This window comes from Varanus komodoensis, unplaced genomic scaffold (assembly GCF_004798865.1).
Source record: "Varanus komodoensis strain SLA01 unplaced genomic scaffold, ASM479886v1 scaffold6_4, whole genome shotgun sequence".
Classification (NCBI taxonomy): domain Eukaryota; kingdom Metazoa; phylum Chordata; class Lepidosauria; order Squamata; family Varanidae; genus Varanus; species Varanus komodoensis.
Genome location: NW_025336347.1, coordinates 21101167 through 21121556, shown reverse-complemented (window position 1 = coordinate 21121556; position 20390 = coordinate 21101167). Strand labels below are relative to the sequence as shown.

Sequence of the window (20390 nt, the reverse complement as noted above, 5' to 3'; positions counted from 1 at the left end):
GCCTGATCAGTCCAGAACTGTGTTTCCAGACTGGCCAGCCAGAGGCCTCTTGGGGGCACACACAGGCCTGAGTGCAAGCACCCCCTGCTCGTGTTCCTAGCTAGTGAAGTACATTCATAATGACCTGAATACTGGCCAGAGCATAGGCCCATCAGGACTGGTGGCCACTGATCGCCTGCCTTCTCCAGGAATTTTATTTGCCCTTTTTAAAGCCACCCACACTGGTGGCGATCACTGCTTTCTGTGGCAGCATGGAAGAGTTTCCTCTCTGTCCTGAATCTCTCACCTGTTGGCTTCCTAAAAGGACTTTCTGCTCTAATAGAAAGGGGAGAAAATGCCTCCCTATCTACTTTCTTCACACCGAGCATATTTTTATACTTATCACATCCACCTTGCACTTATTCTAAATTAAAAATCCCCAGATGTTGTAACCTTTCTTCACAGGAGAGCTATTCCAGTCCCTTGATCATCCAGGTTTCCCTTTTGAGCTCCTTCTCCTGCTTTAAAATCACATTTTGAGGTATGACGACCAGAACTGTACACATTCTTCCAAGTGGGTTGTTCCATAGCTTTGCATGAGGGCACTACCAGTGCGGTTGCTCTATTTTCTTTTCTAATTATACCCAACCTGAACTGGCAGAAAAGTCTGAGAGCAATGACTGTAATGATAGAAGCAGAGAGAGAAGGACAGGCACATGGCGGGCATGTCGTGAGCAGAGCTGGGGGTCAGACTAGATGGCCCGGGAGACCCCTTCTGACTAGCTCTGTTTCTATGAGGTAAACACCCCTGCTAGAATGTGTTGAAATGCAGTTTGCAAAACAGGAATCTGAGCTGGGAAGGCTGCGTGCATAGGCCGAGTGAATGGCCATGCTGCTTAGTGGGGATTAAGACACCTTTTCCTAGGTGGGAATGTCTGGAGGAGCGTTGCCTCTTTCTAGGCCACTGTTCTGCAAAGGACTAACCTAACAGCATGTAGAGACAAGAACCTTGGTAAAATATCAGTATGGGGTCGTAATGCCTGCTCTTTTATGGGCTAGGCTTGGCCCTTGGACAAAGCACATTATTCCAAAATAACATCGCTGAAGAACCTAAATAGAATCATTTGGGAAGGGCTGAGGGTGTAGGAAGAGCGTAAGAAAGTAAGATGTGCCGTTAAGCTGCAACCAACAATATAAACCATAGGTGTCCTCTTGAACATTCATCTAGTCCATATTGTATACAACTAATTAATATTAATTCTGTACAACTTGTATAATATTGATACAAGCTTAAACTTCTTGCACAGTACAGGAAGCGTCAGAAATTCCGTGTGTTCCAAAGATAATTTAGGAAAGTTTCAAAATTTTAGATAAGTTTGAATTTTATCACTTGGAGGATTCCTTGGATTAATACTTCTTTGAAAAAGAACACAAAACTGTTAATCACCTCATCTTTCCTTTGTGTAAATCTCTGGAGTTCTGATAAATATATTGGAGGTATTATTCTTTTAGACTGTTCTTCATCCAACTTAAAAGATCCTAACTTGCCTGCCTTACTACACTTTTCAAAATATTTTTGTTTGAGGCTTAGAGATCTCTCAACTTCAAAAATCTTTTATTTCTAACCATTTTGTGTAGTACTTAATATCCTCCAACAACTTAAATGCCTGTATTTTTAAGCAAGGATAGTCTGGTGTCCTGTTTCTATCCTGCTGGCTCTGAGAAGCCTCTGAAACTTTTGCTGGTGGTTCCACTGAACTACTGCAGCTCCACCCACAGATGAGGCCTTTGGACAGACCTTTGGCCCATGCAGGTGTCTCCTCCCGTCTCGAACCTGTCAAGCCGTGACCATCTCCACATCTTATATGGCAGCAGATTCTATTCATTAATTAAGCATTTCTATAAAGTGATTTCTGCCTGCCCTGAAGTTAGTGCCACTCAATGTCACTGCATGGGAGTCCTCACTCAGAATGGAGCCTTTCCCATCGTCATGGTACAGCTGGTTTTATTCCTTGTGACAGTCCTGTGATCCTCCAGTGGCACAGAGTACTACTCAAAACTTTGTCTTCCTGCCTTCCGCCCTACAAAAAGCACCAAGCCCCAATAGATGCAAGACAAACATTTATTCTGAGCTGTTTCCAGTGGCATGGTAAAAATCAAGCCTATGTGGTGAGCCTATATGTACAAAATGGATTAGTTTCTTTTAAATGAAGTGGCTTCTTCTTATACCACTGTTCATGCACTGAATTATTTGAGAGTAGCTTTAAGGCCCATTCTGGGAACTGCATGTAATAGGTTTAAATGAGGCAACTGCATGAAATGCCCTCCAGCCATTGGCTGAGCTCCTAAAAAGTCATGGATTGTCAGCAAGTGTTCTGACTGGAATGGGAAGCGGCAGTAGCATAATGTTAATAAGGAGCTGCAAAGGATTGAAGCTTAGGTTGAATGGGAGAAGATCTTCATGTGTACTGATGAGAAGATGGGTGCAGCTGGTAGGACTGGGGGGTGTGGAAGAGGGCCGAGGGGGCAGGGATGAAAGATGGGGCTGAAAATTATCTCTGAAATGAGCCTTAGGAAAGGGGGGGGGGGGGGGTTGAACAAGGATGTAGTGGTGAGGGATGGATAAATAAATACAATGGACAAGATTCAAGCCTACAGGGACCCAAAGGGGGAACTGCGTGACAGCATCACAGGTTCCCAGCTTGCAGCTGGAGTGACCTACTTGTCACTGGATGATAAAACCATGATGGTCAGTGTCATCCTTTCCATAAGAAGAGAAGGCAGACGTTGGGAGCGTTGTGGGACTAGTCCACCTGCCTCTATTTGTGGGAAACTGCTCAGTCCCCAGAATAGCAGAGACAGACACCTTTTGAGACTGGCCTGAGGGAATAAGCTGTTTTTGTTTCCGGGAGGTGCATGAACCAGCTGCTCCTACTTCACAGCAGCTGCTGCCTGAGAACACAAGGCCGCTGCAAGTGGAGGGAAGTGGGATTTTTATGTCAGCCTTCCTTGGTCTGCTGCTGGGCTAGATGTGTTGGGTTGGGCCTCTCCCATCATAACCGGGCCAGCATGACCAATGTTAGCTTTCCATTGTTGGTGTATGCATATAGTTTAGCAGCCCATACTCTTCTTATAATCCAAATATGCTCTTGGCCTTCTTTATAGTCTGAAAAGCTAGAATGCATCCTAATACAATAAATATGCAGAAAAACCATCCCCGACCCATTCCTAGGTCGGTCCAGATTTGTACATTTACTCACTTTCAAGAATTTAACTACCAGGCTTCCCAGTTATACATGCTGGGAATACATGCAGCTCACTGCAGACAAGCTTCAATAACATCCCACTTTTCACTGAAACATTTCATAGGAGCCCAGTATGAAGACGCTTCTGCAGAATTAGTCACAGATGTAAACTGAGCAAAAGGTAGGCAGCACAAGTTGTGTGTTAGCTGCACAACTCAGTCCTCAAACGAAAGAGCCAGGAGGTTGCCACCTTTGCCCAAGGTAGTTGCCTCATTCTGTCTAAAGGCAGGGCTGGCTTTGTTCGTGACATAAATGAAGCGAGAAGGTAGCACAGGCAGTAGGGGCCGGATCCTGACTAACTACGCAATCCTATACAAGTCAGAAGTTTGAAATGTATATTGTTTGAATTCAGTGGGGCTCACTCCCCAGGTAAATGTGTCTAGAATTTGCAGCCTAAGCTAACTTAACTCGATTGCCAGTGAAAGTGTCAGGGCCTGTAAGGCCCAGACCAAAGAGGTGGTGCAGAAGAAGAGGCTGCGACGCTGCGGCCGCCCCTTCACTCCCCGGCTGCCTGGCAAGCCAACAAGCCGCGGCCCCGAGCAGCAAGAGTAGCCGGTGGCAGCGGCGGCGAGGCAGGAGCCTCTCCGAGGGAACGGGCGCGTCGGGGATTCCTTGCCCCGCATCCCCAGCGAGGCGCAAAGGCAGCGCTGCCTCGTCGCGGCCCAAGAACAGCGCGTTGGTGCGGGACCGTGAGAGAGGCGGGCGCAGGTGAACGTGAGGCGCATGCCTTTAGGACCCGAGGGAGCTGACACGTGGGGATCTGCGGCTCGGCCTCAGCAGGAAGAGGAGCGGCCGCTGGCTGCGGGCGGCTCGCTGGTCCGCCTTCGCCCAGCCCAAGCCAGACCTTGCGCGGGCGACGGCAGGCCCCGTTCGGCCTCTGGTTGCAGCCCCAGCAGGGCCGCCGGCGCAGGAGCAAGGAGGGCGGAGGATCGAGGGTCTCCCCGGGTCCGCTCGTGCAGGCGACCGGGCGGCTCCCGGGGGGCACCGGCGATGGCGGCCCCCCCGGCTGCGAGTGCAGGGTGTCGAAGGGACGCGCGCCGCCACGGCCAGACGAGGCTGCCTCCACTGTGGGTGGAGCCGCGAAAAAGAGCCGTTTTGCTTTTCCTACTCTGTTCGTTTAAATCTCCGCATTTTCTCGAGGAACGTGTATGACATGTGAAGGGGCCTTCGTACGAGTCGAATCATTGGCCCACCTGCCCCGGTATTGTCTGGACTGGAAGCCTAAACCAGAGGTGGGGAACGGATGGTACTCCAGAAGTTGTTAGGACTGCAACTCCCATCCTCCTCCACTATTGGCTATGCTGGCTAGGGCTGATGGGAAGTTTTTAGATTTGGTTTTGCATTTCTAGCTGAGATGCTCTGTATTCACATGTTTTAACCAGATATTTTCTATTTAAAACTTCTTTGTTGCAAATTATTTTGAGGTGTCTTTTCTATACAATCAAGCATTCTATAAATTGATTAAATAAATACTAACAAATAGTTGTGCAGAGGAGGGGATTTCAGGAGTAGCAGGGGCAACAAGCCGACCGTTGGGCTTCAGCTCCCATCCTTGCTTTAGCTGTGCTGACTAGGGCTTCTGGGAGATGAAGTCCAATCTAAAGTATCTGGCGATCTGCTTTCTGCCCACCTCTACACCACACAACTGTTAAACTGGTCTTTTAAAACCTCTGGCTATCCTACACATACAGCAAATGTGCAGAGAGATTCTGACTATACTTTTGACCATGGGGAGAAAGAGAGAAGTCTTATGGTTGTTTCAGAGCATTTCAAAACGTTTGGAAACTTTTCATTTTGAGTGCAAAGCTACAATCCTTCAGAAATGAACATCTCCAGAATTCTCCTGCACGGCTCATGTTTGCATGCTTACAACCTTCCTGTACCTTCTTACAAAGTTTGAGCCATAAATCTCATTGCAATCTGTCACTCCTCCCCTTTGTTTTGGCTTTTCTCTGTTGGTTAGGATTTCTTGTCTTCTGACCTGAGATCAGATACAGAATGGAGAAAGAAGGATGCAAGCTGGATCCCCAGAACTCTGGGGAAGGGCAGATCCCAAAAGACACCAGCTTAGGTAAGGAACTGGGTGGCGTCTATAATCAAGAACATTTTAACAGCAACCATGTAAATAATGGCTTTGATTTTTGTCAGGGGGGAGGTGGGTTAACTAACCCCATGTTAGGGACTTTCTTTCTGGTGCACTGGATCTTCAGCTGTATCTAAAGTGTTTAATCCTCTGGCTCAAACTAGGCCAAATTGCACAAGAAAGTTGCATATTTCACAAGAGAGGAGAATATCACTGGATGTGTCGCTGTTTGAAAGCATTTTAGACTAAAAATAGGAAAATATGAGCAATCCGTTTGCAGTAGCCTTGAGTTTGCATTGCTAGTGCGTGTGTCCAGCAGTCATGGGGCATTCTTCAGGAACTGAGCCCTGCAGGTGCAGCATCTCAAAGAGCCCCAGTACCTGGCATGGGAGAGGGATGCTGCTGAGCAGTTCCATGGGCCTTGGCAGGAATGGAGCCCTGCACAGCTGTGAGCAGCATCCCCTTCTGCACCACATCCAGCCACCTTTTCAGCTGCTGACTTGACACGGAAAAAGGTTGGCCGCATGGAACTCGCCAGAACTGAAGCCCACCTGCCTGCAGACAGTGTCCCTCTTCTGTGCCGCTTGCAGTGGCTTGACACAGAAGAAGGCTGCCAGTTATTTCTGCGAGTGTTCGTGGACTTCTTGGCTGGACTCACTTTGCAAGACTAGGCTAAGCACAAGAGGAAGTCCGTGAATACTAGAGGAATGGATTCGGCTAGGTTTTTTTTCCAACCCTAACTAAAAGACGTGTGCTTTGGTGCAGCGGGAGAGGATTTGAAGGATTTTGAGGTTGTCAGGCTTAGGAATGAGCATCAGCTGGATTGAACGACCTTCACAGCCCCTGTCAGCTCTGCAGTTCTCTGGCCGCTGTGGACTCTGCGCGTGTGCAAACGCGTAAGACAGCAGGAAGCATGGCTGCTCCTGCTTTCTTCCCAGGCTTTCAGTGGCATCCCAGCCTATCTCCGAACTGTGGAAACGGTAGCAGTGCCGTGCGGGAGGTTTTGCCTTAGCTTTGAGCGAGGGAGGGCACCACCCAACGTGGCTGCCTGGAACCCTCCAAACTTGGAAGTGTAGGACTTTTTGCTGGCCAAACATGCATAGGATTGTGCCCGAATTGGCATTTCTTGGTCTGACTCCTCATCTTTACTTATAACTAGAAAAACACCCGGAGGAATCACCCGTGGCAGCTTTTCCTGGGTGGTAGCATTGCATACCAGAAGCAGGGAATCAAATGTGTGAATGTTCCTGATATTTTTTCTAAACTTTCTGAAGTTTCAAAAGCTAACCTGGTGTATTTCCATTACTGCTAGTCCTGAATGTTAAAAACAAAACTCTCCTTGTACCTGAGCGGTATTCACACACTGGTTTTCCTTTCCTCTCATTTGGAAGTGGCACCACTCAGATGCCACTTGTGTGTTTTGCTTCCCAAAGAATCCACAATTCTATGTTCACACTGTTCAATAATGGAATTTGATATCTGGAGTAGGTCTTGCATCTTGTAACTTAACAACAACACTACACTTCAAGCCTGAATGGCTGTACCGGTAAAGGTACTTCCAGAAGCTATCCAGGGTAGACAGAGAATTATGCCCACTGGGGGAGGATATCAGTGTCCTGCACATAATTTATATAAGAGATAAATAAGATGACCTTTTCTTCTGAACCAGGCAGTAAAAGCTGATGAGATTGTTCAAGGGCAATAAAAGCAAGCCTAGGCCAACATGTGCAAATGCAGAAAGGAAGGGCGGTAGCTCAGAGGCGGAGAAGCTGCTTTGCATGGAGGAGGTCCCATGTTCAGGTCTCTGGCACCCCCACGTAAAAGGATCAGAGAACAGGCGATGGAAAGAGTTGGGGCCCTGGAGAGCCGTGAAGTAGTTACTGAGCCAGATGGACAAATCGTCCGGCCTCTGCAGCTCCTTGTGCTCCTGAAAGCGCTCTCCTTTCTTTTCTCTTCCTCAGGGGTGCCACTTGCTGAGGACCAAGTGGCTTCTGCTGCCATCACTGTGGCTACCGCTGCGGTGGCTGCCATTAAGACCGTCACAGGGATCCAGTCGCGCATTTTCACAAGGCTGGCGACCCGGCGGAGGTTTCAGCGACGAGACCACGATGACCTGGACGCGCTCGAGCAGATGGTGGAGAACGCAGCGGCCGTGCGCCTCCGGGCCGTCGTGGAGTCCAGCATAGACTCCCTGAGGACCATGATGTGCTCCTGCCTCTTCCAGTCCCCGGCGGTCCTCGCTGGGCTCATAGATGAGCTTTACATCATGGAACGCGCGTTCTGGGTGCAACCGGGGCGCTCGGAATGGTGGGAGAAGGTCGTCCTGCCGCACTGGGATGACCCGCTCTGGCGAGAGAATTTCAGGATGAGCCGGCAGACCTTCATGGAGCTGTGCGACATGCTGAGGCCTGTCCTGGAGCGGCAGACCACCAACATGAGAGCCCCAATTACGGTTGAGAAGCAGCTGGCCATCGCCGTCTGGAAGCTGGCCACCCCGGACAGCTACCGCTCCGTGGCGGAGTGCTTCGGCGTTGGACGGTCCACGGTTTCGAGGATCGTGATAGAGGTTTGCCAGGCACTCTACGACGTGTACCACCACGTGGTGCACCTCACCAGTCCCCAGGGGGCGATGAACGGCTTCGCAGCCAAGGGCTTTCCCCACTGCATCGGGGCCATCGACGCCATGCACATCCCCATCATCGCCCCCGCCCACAGAGCAACGGAGTACATCAACAGCAAGGGCTATTACTCGATGGTCCTGCAGGCACTGGTGGACCACGAAGGCAGGTTCACGGATGTGTACGCCGGGCGGTCCGGGAAGGTCCACGACGCCAGGATCTTCCGCAGCTCCCCCATCTTCCGTGCCATGAATCAAGGCACATTTGGCCCCAGCACAGTCCTGGACATGGAGGGGGAGCAAGTGAAACCGGTGATCCTTGGGGATCTCGCCTATCCTCTCCTGCCCTGGCTAATGACTCCCTACAGCGGCCACCTGGACACCCGCAAGCAGCTGTTCAACGACACCCTGGGCCGCTGCCGAGCCGTGGTGGAGTACGCTTTCGAGCGCCTCCGGGGCCGCTGGCGGTGCCTGCTCTCCCGTCTGGACGTGCGGGAACGCTACGCCCCCAGAGTCATCGTGGCTTGCTGCATCTTGCACAACATCTGCGAGGCCAAGGGGGAGCCCCTCCAGGAAGGGTGGGAGGAGGTGGTGAGATCCGTCGCAAGGTCTTATCAACAGCCCGAGCGCCAGCCCGTGTATGTGTCAAACCCCCGTGCCCGGGAGATCAGGGATCTTTTCAGCACATACATGGAAAGGAGAGCACGGGAAAAGCAAAGCTGAATCCTCCTTTCCTCCCAAAATTGACATTTTTGGCAGGTTCTGGGAAGAAGATCTGCCACATTTCTCACATCTCACATTTCACATAATTTGGACAGGGCACTTTGTAGTCTAGTCTCTTCCCTGCACAAGCTGGAGTAAAATTTCAAGTAACCGAGGAGGGGGAAACTCGTGGTGCTCTTGATGTTTTGCCTTTCAGCTCCCGTCAGCCTAGCCAGCATGGCCCATGGTGAAGGATGATGTGCATTTTAGACCAAAAATCTGGGGGCCATGAGTTGTGCGCCCTTGGCATGCCCCGTCTCCTGCTCCTTCTGTCTGGAGAATCGTTGCAGCGCTTGTGTTCATCCTTCCACACTGTGGCTGGTGGCTCCACAAGCGGCCACTGCTCCAGGTTGAAGAGTCTCATGGCAAGGTGTGCTCTGAAGAACCCCTTCCGGGGCTGCTGGGCTTAAATGGTGGCCAAGGGCAATGGAACCAGCATCGATGCTGGAAGCTACCCGTTCCTTTCCCACTATTAGGCGGATGGCAAATTGAGGATGTGATTTCTCCATCCACTGGGACAACAGCAACCACAAAAGAACATGGGTCGGGAGTGAGTTACTTTAAGTGGTGCTACAAAATCCGAAAACTGGAAAATTGGAATTAATGTTATTTTAACATTACAGTATTTTAATTGTGTCTAACACACTCCCTTCACACTTGTTTGATGTGTCTTTGTGAGGAAGGGTGCTAGAAATAAGATTCAGTTCATGTTGGTTCAGGATCAAATTCTGTAATAAACTGTGGCTCGAACCTGGATGTTTGTTCTTTCTTCTTAACTCTTAATCATTACCCCAGGATGCACAAATTAGTAAAAAAGGAGCTAGAATAAATGAAGGTTTAACCAAAGATTACTTGGGGTTTTTGGAAGAAACTGGGACATGATTATGTTTTACAGAATTGCAATTATCTAAAACAAGGCCTTTGCCTTTAAAATACTGGAATTTCTAGCCAAAATGCTTACTTTAAAGCAGAACATGTGATATTTCAATGACTCCTAGGAGGCAGCAACTACTGTCATTCCTTGTCATGCTGGCTGGGGCTGATGGGAGTTGCAGTCCAACATCATCTGTGAGTCCCCCCCTTTTTGCAGCCCTGCATGAAGTCACAAACTGGAGACAGCAAGTAGAACGATGATACATTGCTGCTGGATCACAAAAGATAAGATGCCCATCTTCCCACTGGTCCCATTTTGGGCATCATGTAGTTACTGATTAAATTTCAGTTATTAAAACTTTTATGATTCTTTTTACAAGATGGAATTGCTAGCTTTTTCTTCTCGACTGAGGCTCTACTAATAAAAGCTGTAAATGGTCTGGTTTTCTTTAGCATAGTGATGCAGATAGTAAAAAGCCACACCTGTTGAACTTCTATTAGACATGCAGCTACTAATAGGTGAGTCAATGGGGGAAAGGTCATTTCCGACACAAAATGCAATTTCATACCTACTGCCACTCACATGGCAGAATTGGACCCAGCAGGTGTTTGGGGAGGGTCACGGGAGTCCTCAGACAGTCCCGGCGGTGGGCTGGCCTGTGCGAGTTGCCCGAGAGGCCGCCGAGTCTGTTCTGCGTAGGAGGCCACGTGCTGCTCTGCACGGAGGGTGTCGAGTCCAACGCTCACGAGGGTCACGCAGCTGCTACGGTGGAGGACGCTGCCAGCATGTCCAGGGGAGGATAGGGTTGCTCTCGCACAAGCTTACAGCACCCGCTGGATGTCTTGGAGCACAAGGCTCATCATCCCCAGAGAACATGGATGATGGGAGTTCCCCCAGCATACTTGAAGGGCAGTAGACTGGGGAAGGCCTACATAGTAAATCCTGGCTTGAAGGGTCATTGCTCAGTTGTGTGGGCTTTTGCTTGCTTGATGCTCCTACCTAAATGTAGGTATGTGATGACCCTTTTAGGAAGGGCGGGGGGTGGTGTGGCAACAGCTTTTTTCCTTGCGAAGATTGGCAGCGGTTCCTAGGATTTCAGAGGAGGATGTCTTTAACGCCCCTGCTTTGGTCCTTTTTAACACAGGGGTGGGAAGTCTCTGGTTTGGGGGCTTCATCTGTCCTTGGGATCTCAAGGCAGCTCCCAGGTTTTCTCCAGGTTGCTCTGCCCCATGTCCCACAACTTCCAGTGGGTTGATGGTTCTCCAGCTTTCAAATCTGGTGGGCCTTCCCCTGTACTAGAGCACTGAAAAGCCTTTCCTGAGGCTTAGTTACAGGCCTAGGAGCATTAAACTGCGATTGGTTGCAATATCTGGTGCTTTTGCCTCCGGCCTTGCTCCTCTTGCAAGTTGCACCCCAAATTGGAATGTAGTCCCCCCAAGAGGCCTGCACACCGTTTTAATGGGAGAGGCCAACGCTTGTATCAAGGAGGTCCTTCTGTGTACAAAGGCTCTGAGCTGTGACCCCTTCCCAAAAGCAGAGGGCCCCTTGCATCAGCTTTAAAAGTAAACATCTAAGTATTTTGGGAAGCCCACTCTCGGTTCTTTACTTGTATAGCTTAGGACTCCGCAACTAGAGGGGATTTCTTTCCCAAGCTAGCTTATTAGGGTTGCCAATATCTCCGCTAGTCTCCGCCCCTGTTCCTTTAGCAGCAGTCTGGATAGGAATGAATATTTTTTTCTGCACATTTCAGCACATTAATTCTCTGATAAAGGAGTTAGAACGAGCTCTCGGTGGGCAACCCAACAGCCTTGCAGAGAGGAATGGCTTTTGTGAAGCAAGTCCAGCTAAGATGGAATATAGAAATGCTTCTAGGACATCCAGATCCATCATTCCTGCTTCCTTTCTCTTCAAATACTTCATCTCCTTATCTCTCATTTTGGGACGAAATCTATGCATTGCTGCTAGCTAAGCAAGGGCAGCAAGAAGAGACTGAAGAGCTTCGATGCGTTGGGGGAACAAAGGCACTGCCTGTTGCTATGACCTTCCCAATATTTGTGCATGCATGTGCTTTCAAAGGCGCATTTAAAAGTTGCCAGGGAATTTGTACGGGGCTCACAACCCGCACTAAGACCATGTACCCGCTCTATGCCAAACCCTTCTATAAAAGTTCTATTTATCCCTTTTTTTTTCCCGGCTAATACAATCCCTTGCCAATTATTTTGTGCCTTCCCTTGATAGCACTGCAGTGGGGAGAGTAAGGGGTCTTCATGGCTGGCAGCCAGTCAGCCTCCCCGCTTCTTTCTCCCCTGTGCTTCCACTCTTCATGAGGTCTGGTAACTTGGCATGGCCCAGCCAGGAATTCCTCAGCAGAGCATAAATGCTGACTAGGAGTTTTTATTTTTAATTTATTTACAAAATTGATCCCCATCTTTCCATCAAACAGGCCCAATGTACCAAATACTATGAAAGCATCTGTACATCAAATAGTATACAGAAAGAGCACCCAGGTTCCCATATTTAGATGCAAGACATTTGGTGGTGCGTCACTGGCTGGATCAGCTTGTCCTATAACAGTCGGAGGCTTTGTGATTAAAATGTAGGATGCATGTTTATAGGTAAATAGAAAGTGGCCCAGGCCACCTGTGCAAAGATTGCTGCCATGAAAATGCCCCTGTTGCTATTCTTCTAACTCACCCTGTTTGATTTCTAATGAGTAAAATAGGATGTATGTGGTTTCCTGGAAGTGGGATGGTCCCTAAGCCAAAAATCCTTTCCCCTTTGATCTCACCTGTGTGGTTACTTGCAATGTGTACATTTTTTGTCCTCGCCACTATTTCTGAGGACCAAAGCACACAGGACGTTAGATGTGCCCAGGGACTGCAGTTTTCATTTTAACTCTAGGCCTGTGGTTCCCAACCTTTTCTATGCACAGCATGCCTAGAAAACGTATGATTTGTTCACACCCCCTACAAAAGTAATATCACAGTTGAAGATGAAGTCAAATTTCTAATTTTTGAACTACATACAGTACTGTGAATGAAATAATTGAACTAAAAAAGCTTCTAATTCAAATGGAGTAATTAGAACAAATTGTAAACAGTAAAACCAATCCCAATCGTCAACATAAAATCAATGACTTGTGTGTTCCTGCTTCTCATTCACAATTTAGTCAAAACATAGAACTTTCTTGCCGATTCCAACCCACAAATCTGCCTGTAGATTCAGGCGATACCTTGATTTTGTCCTGATTGACAAAAGAGAACTGAATTCAAATGCAAACAAAATAATAATGTTATTAGGATAATGTTTGGTAAATCATGGCATAGCCTTCCTCTTTGTTCCACACTCTGAAATGCCACCTGGCAGCCCCTGGGGGCGCAGGCACCCCAGGCTGGAAGCCCTGCTCTAGGTGCATCCACAGAAGCTTTAAAGATTCCGAATTGCTACCCAGGTTGAACCCTCCTCACCAACTTCATAAGGAAGCCTTTCAATATACAATTCTTTTGTTGAAATAGTCCAGTTCAGTGTAGGCTTTATGGTCTTCAATTAGCTGTAGCCACATTCTGATCTGTTGATTCTGCCATTTGTTGTGTTTTTGTGATTTTATTCAGTGTCATAGTGTGTTATTACACTGCATTTATATCGTTTTTTTCCTCTTGCAAGAACCCAACACAGCTTATATTTCTCATCTGCTCCATTTTTATCATTACAACAACCCTGTGAGGTAGGTCAGGCTGAGTGAGTGAGTGGCCAAAGTCACTGAGTGATCTTCATGGCCAAGTGGGGACTAGAACTCAGGCCTCTGACCTCCTGCATTCCAGCCCTGGTTCTATTACATGCAGTTTATAAACTGTTTTGAATTATGTAGGAAAGCCAGATGCACATAACTTGTGCTCTCCTTTTCTGACTTGGATCTTTTTTCTCTCTTGCAGAAAATTATGGAGGAAGGACTGGAAAAGATGGCACAGCAGTAAAAGCAGCTCATCCAGCAGATGCAGGAAATTCAGAAAACAGTGTTTGCCAAAACAGACATCAATAGCAAACAGGTCAAACTCAGTGATAAAAGCATCAGTATCAGAAAGCAAATCAATGAGATGGAAAAATTGTGCGAACTTTCAGCCTGTAAGTTGCTACAGGTGAGGATTCTGGGTACCCCACAGGGCTAGTTCTTCTTCATCTTATCTCCTCTGGAGGTGGGCATGGAGAGTGGGCTCCCTTCAAAGCATCATTCAAAGTTGCATGACTTTTCTTTCTCACCAATCAGGCAGTAAAGGCCGTATCATGTATTGAATCCAGCTACATGTACACATTTTGGTCGTGCCACAGAACATTTCCTGCAGGGTGGGTTGTTGCTAGTTGTGAAGTTGTGTCCGACCCATTGCGACCCCATGGACAATATTCCTCCAGGCCTTCCTGTCCTCCACCATCCCCTGGAGTCCACCTAAGCTCACGCCCACTGCTTCAGTGACTCCATCCAGCCACCTCATCCTCTGCCATCCCCTCCTTCTTTTGCCATCTATTGTTCCCAGCATTAGGCTCATCTCCAGGGAGTCCTTCCTTCTCATTAGGTGGCCAAAGTATTTGAGTTTCATCTTCAGGATCTGGCCTTCTAAAGAGCAGTCAGGGTTGATCTCCTCTAGGACTGACCGGTTTGATCGCCTTGCTGTCCAAGGGACTCGCAGGAGTCTCCTCCAGCACCACAATTCAAAGGCCTCAATCCTTTGGCGCTCAGCCTTCCTTATGGTCCAGCTTTCACAGCCATACATTGCAACTGGGAAAACCATAGCCTTGACTATACGCACTTTTGTTGGCAGGGTGATGTCTCTGCTTTTTAGTATGCTGTCTAGATTTGCCATAGCTTTCCTCCCCAGGAGCAAGCATCTTTTAATTTCTTGGCTGCAGTCCCCGTCTGCAGTGATCTTGGAGCCCAGGAAAATAAAATCTGTCACTGCCTCCATTTCTTCCCCATCTATTTGCCAGGAAGTGATAGGACCGGATGCCATGATCATGATATTACACTCTTAGTATAGGTGGAAACCTAGTGTGAGGATGGATCATCTTTTATATTTAGTAACTTAAGTACCAGCAGAAGGAAAGTACAACTTAAAGCACAACATGATCTGTGTGTCTTCCCTCCTTCAGAGACACTGCCATTGAATCCAAAGGTGGAAAGAGGTAAATATCTGGGGCTGAAATATGAGAAATTAAGTGTGTAGCCCTGGTCTGCCACAACAGTAAATGAATGGGATGGAAAATGTAGAAACCACTTAATTTTCTGGTTTTTTAAAAAGTGGATCAGAACTTTCCCCAAAACAGGAGAAAGAAGTTATAGCTGCAGTTCTATGTATGTTTAACCTGGGAATAGTTCCCTACAGAACACTGTGGGATTTGATTTTCTGTAAATACGTTAGTAGTGCACCTGGCACTTAAAAAACCAGACCCCCACTTTGGCGTTGCAGCGCTAGCCCCAGTCCGACAGCCGTCAACTGAACGCTTTCCTGCAGATCAGGAAAGGTGCCAGCTTTTCAGGCTTCCCTACCTGTGTCCCTAACAGCACGTTGATCCAAAGAGATCGGCAGTGAGGATATGCTTATCTCCTTGGGACGGGAAGCCCCTTGTCCTAAGCTGGCTAGAAGCACAGCCACAGCTCGCGAGCCTTGCGTGCAGTGGGTTCGGGGCTGGCACTGCACGGACTAGACGGAGCATACGGGGCAAGCTGTTCGTTAAGGAGACGGGGGGGCACAAGTGGGCGGAATGACAGGGCGGACTTAATCCGTGCAGGAGTCAGGCACTGGCATTTAGTGATGACAGAGCTGCTGCTATGAATCAAACCGCACTCTGAAAATTAGCCTGGCGTCCTGTCTCCCCACAACAGCCAGCCAGATGCCCCTGGACAGACCCCCACGGAGGGACACACCAGCAGCACCCCTCTTCCTCTGCCTTTGCCTAGAAATAGCATTTGTAGCACTGCCTCTGAAGATGGAGGCCCTATCTAGCGAACAGCGACAGTGCATTCTTATACCTCTACTCAGAAGTAAGTCCTGCAGAGTATTGCAGCCCTTTCCTGTGTGTGCTAGAAATCCCCTGTGGGAGCTCTCCAAATCGGTGCTGTCATCTCATTCTGGGGCAGTGAATTGCACAGCTGAACTCTGCACTGTGTGGAGTACTTTGTCCTAAAACTTCCACCACTGTTCAGCTTCATTAGATCACAATCCTAGAACAGTAAAGCTGGAAGGGCCAAATCAGTGACCCTGTCCAGCCCCTTGTTCTGTGTAGGGCTCCGGTTTGGATGTATGCGTGAATTAAATCCTAAGCAAGGTTTCTCTTTCATATGTTTATGTATTGCAGATCTTAAATTGTGTGCCACCAGAGGGTGTTGGAGTACTTTTTTTCTTTTGAGGACAGCTTCCATATCGAAGCAGATATTAACCAGACAACTAGAGCTCAACTTTTTTCATTGCCCAGCTCTGTACCATCTAATAATGCACCCTTTCTCAATCTGGCGCCCTTTAGATGTAAGTACAGCTATTCCTAGCACTCCTGGCCGTAGTGGTTGGGGCCAATGGGAGCTGAAGTCCAAAACATCTGGAAGGCACTAGGCTGGGGACAGTTGGGAAGTGTTCCCCCGGAGCGTGGTCAATACCATTAACCAGCGGTTGGATCACGGGCGCTCCTGGGCTAGCCATGGGCCTCCTCTCTGTGCTTGCTTCTAGCACATGTTATGTCTCTCCTTCCACAAGCAACTGTGACTCTGGATCCAGCTCCTGCACACGCGAAGTTAATACTGTCCCGGAATCAAGAGCGCATGAAGCACAAACCTTCGCTTTCTCATCGAGCCCCTAGTTCTTGACGCTTTGTTTCTGTGCCTTGTGTGCTTGGTGCTCAGGGGTTTACTTCTGGGAGACATTACTGGGTGGCAGGGAGAGAAGCTGGGGGTGGAAAACGGGCTGTTGGTGTTGCTAAGGAATGTGTCAGCAGGAAAGGTAAGATCACAATGAAACCAGCTGAGGGGATTTGGGCTCTGAAAACACAGCTCTCCTCAGCTCTTGCTCCAAGGGACCCGCAGAATCCGTGATTATGTGGACTATGAGAATGAGCAGGCCGCATTCTTTAATGCCAACTCCAGTGACTTGATTGCGCCAGCTGCTTTTGCAGGAGAGACTGTTTTTCCATTCTTCATGCTGTTGAAGAAGGGGACTGAAGTAAAGTTATGACTTTGAAACCTGGTATCTATTTCAGATCGGTAGCAAAACTGACCCGCCTGCTTGTGTTGTGATCAGTACCAGTAAGGGAGCCGACAGGAATGTTTGGTGTAAGCTGGTAGCTCTTAAAAGACACAGAAGAACCATTGTAGTCATTAGTAGCAAGAGACATGAAGGAATTTTTTTTCTGATGGTATTGCAGGCAAAGAAGGCGGAACATTTTCTTAATCACTAGATTGTATCCGTTAATTATTTAATTTGAAAATAATAAAGCATTGAAATACTTTCTCAAAGCTCTCATCTTTGCTTATGACCTCAACAACAGGGTTAGGGGGGGAAACGTCACTGCATGCAAGTGTAAAGGACACATGACCCCTGGAATTGTGGGAGGTGAAAGGGAGCATCCTTGCCTCAGTTTTACCCTCAGCAATGCAAGTCTCCCTTCTACAGCTTGGGGGAACGACGGACCTAGTGCTGGAGCCATGTGGGCCTCCTGCTGCGAGGCCGTGCACCTCATTTGGACCACTGGCTATGCCAGCTGGAGCTGAGGGCGTTTCAGCGTAACATCCAGGGAGCCGCCTCTCTCTCACCATGGCAGTTATGCTTTAAGCTCATTGTGCACCTATGTGCTTGTAGTGTCTTTGGAGATGCAGCAGCACTGGAAACACGCCCTATATGGAAAAGTTCCGAGAAGGCCAGCGACCACTGCTGGTCCTGGATGGCCATGTGCTGCCTCTAGCATCAGGGCTAGGATGCCTATGCAGCCCGTGAACAGGACACCATACCAGGAGGCCTTTGCTTTGATCCAGCATGCGCATCCCCCCTCAAAAGCATGCTGTGCTTACACTTAGCCAGGTGCACAATGTACTGAGTGAGTTAAAATACCTAACATGCCAGTAAAGCCATTCTCCTGTCCTGTGTTGAGGAAGGCCCTATGGCATGCCAAGCGTGTAGCAAGTGTTACTTTTCCGTGCATCAAGAGCTTCATACTTAGTGACAGCCAAGGGTGGAACTCCTTGATGAGCACGAATGCACGCACGCACAGCTTTTTGTCGCAAGGGGAAATGTGCACATACCCAAGCAGAGCTATTGCAGTGAACCAATACCAAGACTTTGCTTCCTCAGCTCTTGCCAAGCGAACGTGGTCCGAGCCAAGGCAGCGCAACAGCTCCTCTAGGGCGGCGTCGGTGGCTCTGAAAAGAGCCTTTGGGTCTCAGTATTGTCCCCCGGGGCGGGGCGGCTGCTCGCTCTCCTCACTGAACGGCAACGGGAGCGGCCGTGGGCTTGACCGCAACCTTGGGCACTTTGGCGGACTTGCTCATGCTGGTGGTCGGCTTGGTGCTGGCGCCCGCGTGCAGCGTCTCCGTCTTCTTCGGCAGCAGGACAGCGTGGATGTTGGGCAACACGCCACCCTGCGCGATGGTAACGCCCCCCAGCAACTTGTTGAGCTCCTCATCGTTGCGCACCGCCAGCTGCAAGTGCCGAGGAATAATGCGACTCTTCTTGTTATCTCTGGCGGCGTTGCCGGCGAGCTCCAAGATCTCCGCGCTGAGATACTCCAGCACCGCAGCCAAGTACACCGGGGCCCCGCCGCCAATCCGCTCTGCGTAGTTCCCCTTCCGCAGCAGCCTGTGAACGCGGCCCACAGGAAATTGCAGGCCTGCTCTGGAAGAGCGGGACTTCGCCTTCGCTCGTGCTTTCCCGCCGGTCTTGCCGCGACCAGACATCTCCGAAGCCTCCACGCGTCTCCTCCCGAGGAAAAGAACGTAAATCGCGCTTGGACTGGACCGCTTTTATACATTTCTTGACAGAGCCTCTCTTACCGTGATTGGTTGAACATTATAGACCAATAGAAAGTGAGATCCTGTTTTAACCAATAAGAGAAGGTGATTGTCAAAAGTGCCAAGAGACCCTCGTGTTTTTTGGAAGCAATTTAAAATATATTTTTGTAAAGAAAGGAGAAGAACAAAAGCTAACTCCTTCTGTTCAGTTACTGATTCCAGTATTGGGTACTTTGCACTGTTTTTTCTAACACAAAGATCTATTTTCGCATGTGTTTTTACACCTACTCTACTGTACTTGAGAGACCTGAAAATACTTTGCATGGTTTTCATGCCCATACAATTTCCAGCCAAAACATTTCCTTAAGAATCTCCCGTGCATGAAAGCACTAAGGGTCCTGCCATAAAACTGCTGTGCAATTTGTTGGTGACAATTCCTTGCAATATGTTCTGAACGTCGCTTTCTGGGATGGAAGAAACACAAGCTGTGGGCGAAACTGGCGGGGGCGGGGCTTAAGCGAAGTGCGCGCTCAGCGGGCAGCGCGGGAAACGGCAAGCAGGCGCCGCTCGCTTTCCCGTCTTTTCGCTTTCCCGCCTTCCCGCCTTTTCGCTTTCCGGCCCCCTCGTTTATAGGCCCCGAAGGAGGTTCCGTCGCACGGGAAGCCATTCTGAGTCCTCGTGGTTCAAAGACCCAGCCAGTCACAATGTGCCGAAATAAAAGGAGGGTTATTAACCGCGCCGACAAAAAGAACTCCTCATTTTAAAACTTAGTTGTGACTAAGATGCGAATATATCCGACGCTGTACCTTCAGTGAGATCAAACGTTAATTATGTTACGGGGCTTACTTCTGAGTAGGCATGCTCTGTACCATATACTACCAACCTGTGCCTGCCTACTCAGAAGTAAGCCCCACTGACTCACAGGGAAACGTGCTTCGAATCGCAGCGTTATTCTTCCCTTTCTGTTAAACTGAGCTCTGGTGGTGTCGGTTAAATTAACTTGAACTTGATTACCTTTGTTTTATCACATTTTTAGTTATACCGTTTATAGACTGCGATTGCATAGGCACTTTCCTGGGAATAATAAGCCCCATTGAATACCGTGGGAGTCAATTTCCTAGTAAACATGGCGTGCAGGGTTGCATCGTAGGAGGTGTCTAACGTGCCTGATTTGATTCTCCTGAGCAGCTCTTTGCGCGTCTGAAATTGAGAAGATTTCAAATCTAACCTGTGTCGATTGTCTGTCAGAAGGCAAACTGAACATTCCTACTGTTAAATTGTATACTTAAGTCATAAGTATAGAAAGTGGCTGCAATTTAGGTTGCAATGCTAAATATTTACTGGCGCCGCTGAAACTTCTGATCCTATGCTTATGATGGTGCTGTATTTTCACAACTGTGTAAGGAAGTGTGGATTCATTGCACAACTCGATTGAAATATGGTCCTGCATCCGCCTCTGTCCTGCTGCACCCTTGCACCAGCCAGGAACAGCAGTTTTCACATATTCTTAGATCCAACACTAGAGTGGCGGGTTTTTAAAAATCAAATGGACATTCGTATCTCCTATTCTATATTCTTATATAACTTCTCGTTTTTCTTCTTTGACATCACCGTTCTCTCCCCGCAGCCCCCATTGAAAGATTTCTTCAGGCACAATTCCTCTCTTCTTCTTTCATGCCCGGAATAATGAGGTTTGGGTACCAGAATATTTGTATTCCTTTAGCACTTACTGCTGTATTTCTTCCTTGACTTTAAGGAGAAAATCCTGGCTTGACTACAGACATGCT

General features: G+C 48.5%; 2 protein-coding genes across 3 annotated transcripts; one reads left to right on the top strand and one right to left on the bottom strand.

Moving 5' to 3' along the window:
* Positions 1 to 4138: 4138 nt before the first annotated feature.
* On the top strand, positions 4139 to 9502 carry LOC123034509 (protein ANTAGONIST OF LIKE HETEROCHROMATIN PROTEIN 1-like). 2 transcript variants are annotated; one of them, XM_044451904.1, is made up of 3 exons: positions 4139 to 4516; positions 5271 to 5355; positions 7329 to 9502. In XM_044451904.1, the coding sequence occupies exons 1-3, from the start codon at positions 4433 to 4435 to the stop codon at positions 8705 to 8707; spliced, it is 1548 nt and encodes a 515-aa protein (XP_044307839.1). In that variant the 5' UTR covers positions 4139 to 4432; the 3' UTR covers positions 8708 to 9502. The 2 variants fall into 2 exon arrangements, with proteins under 2 accessions (XP_044307839.1, XP_044307840.1); XM_044451905.1 differs by having other exon boundaries at positions 4463 to 4516; positions 5248 to 5355.
* A 7496-nt stretch (positions 9503 to 16998) lies between these two features.
* Positions 16999 to 18579, bottom strand: LOC123034602 (histone H2A-like). The gene has a single exon (XM_044452069.1). The coding sequence runs from the start codon at positions 18547 to 18549 to the stop codon at positions 18076 to 18078; it is 474 nt and encodes a 157-aa protein (XP_044308004.1). The 5' UTR covers positions 18550 to 18579; the 3' UTR covers positions 16999 to 18075.
* Between the last annotated feature and the right edge of the window lie 1811 nt (positions 18580 to 20390).

Coding starts and splice junctions, on each gene's coding strand:
- LOC123034602 (XM_044452069.1), bottom strand. CDS start 18,549: ATGTCTGGTCGCGGCAAGACCGGCGGGAAAGCACGAGCGAAGGCGAAG.
- LOC123034509 (XM_044451904.1), top strand. CDS start 4,433: ATGACATGTGAAGGGGCCTTCGTACGAGTCGAATCATTGGCCCACCTG. Junction 4,517..5,270: donor ACTGGAAGCCTAAACCAGAG/GTGGGGAACGGA, acceptor TTCTGACCTGAG/ATCAGATACAGAATGGAGAA. Junction 5,356..7,328: donor CCCAAAAGACACCAGCTTAG/GTAAGGAACTGG, acceptor TCTCTTCCTCAG/GGGTGCCACTTGCTGAGGAC.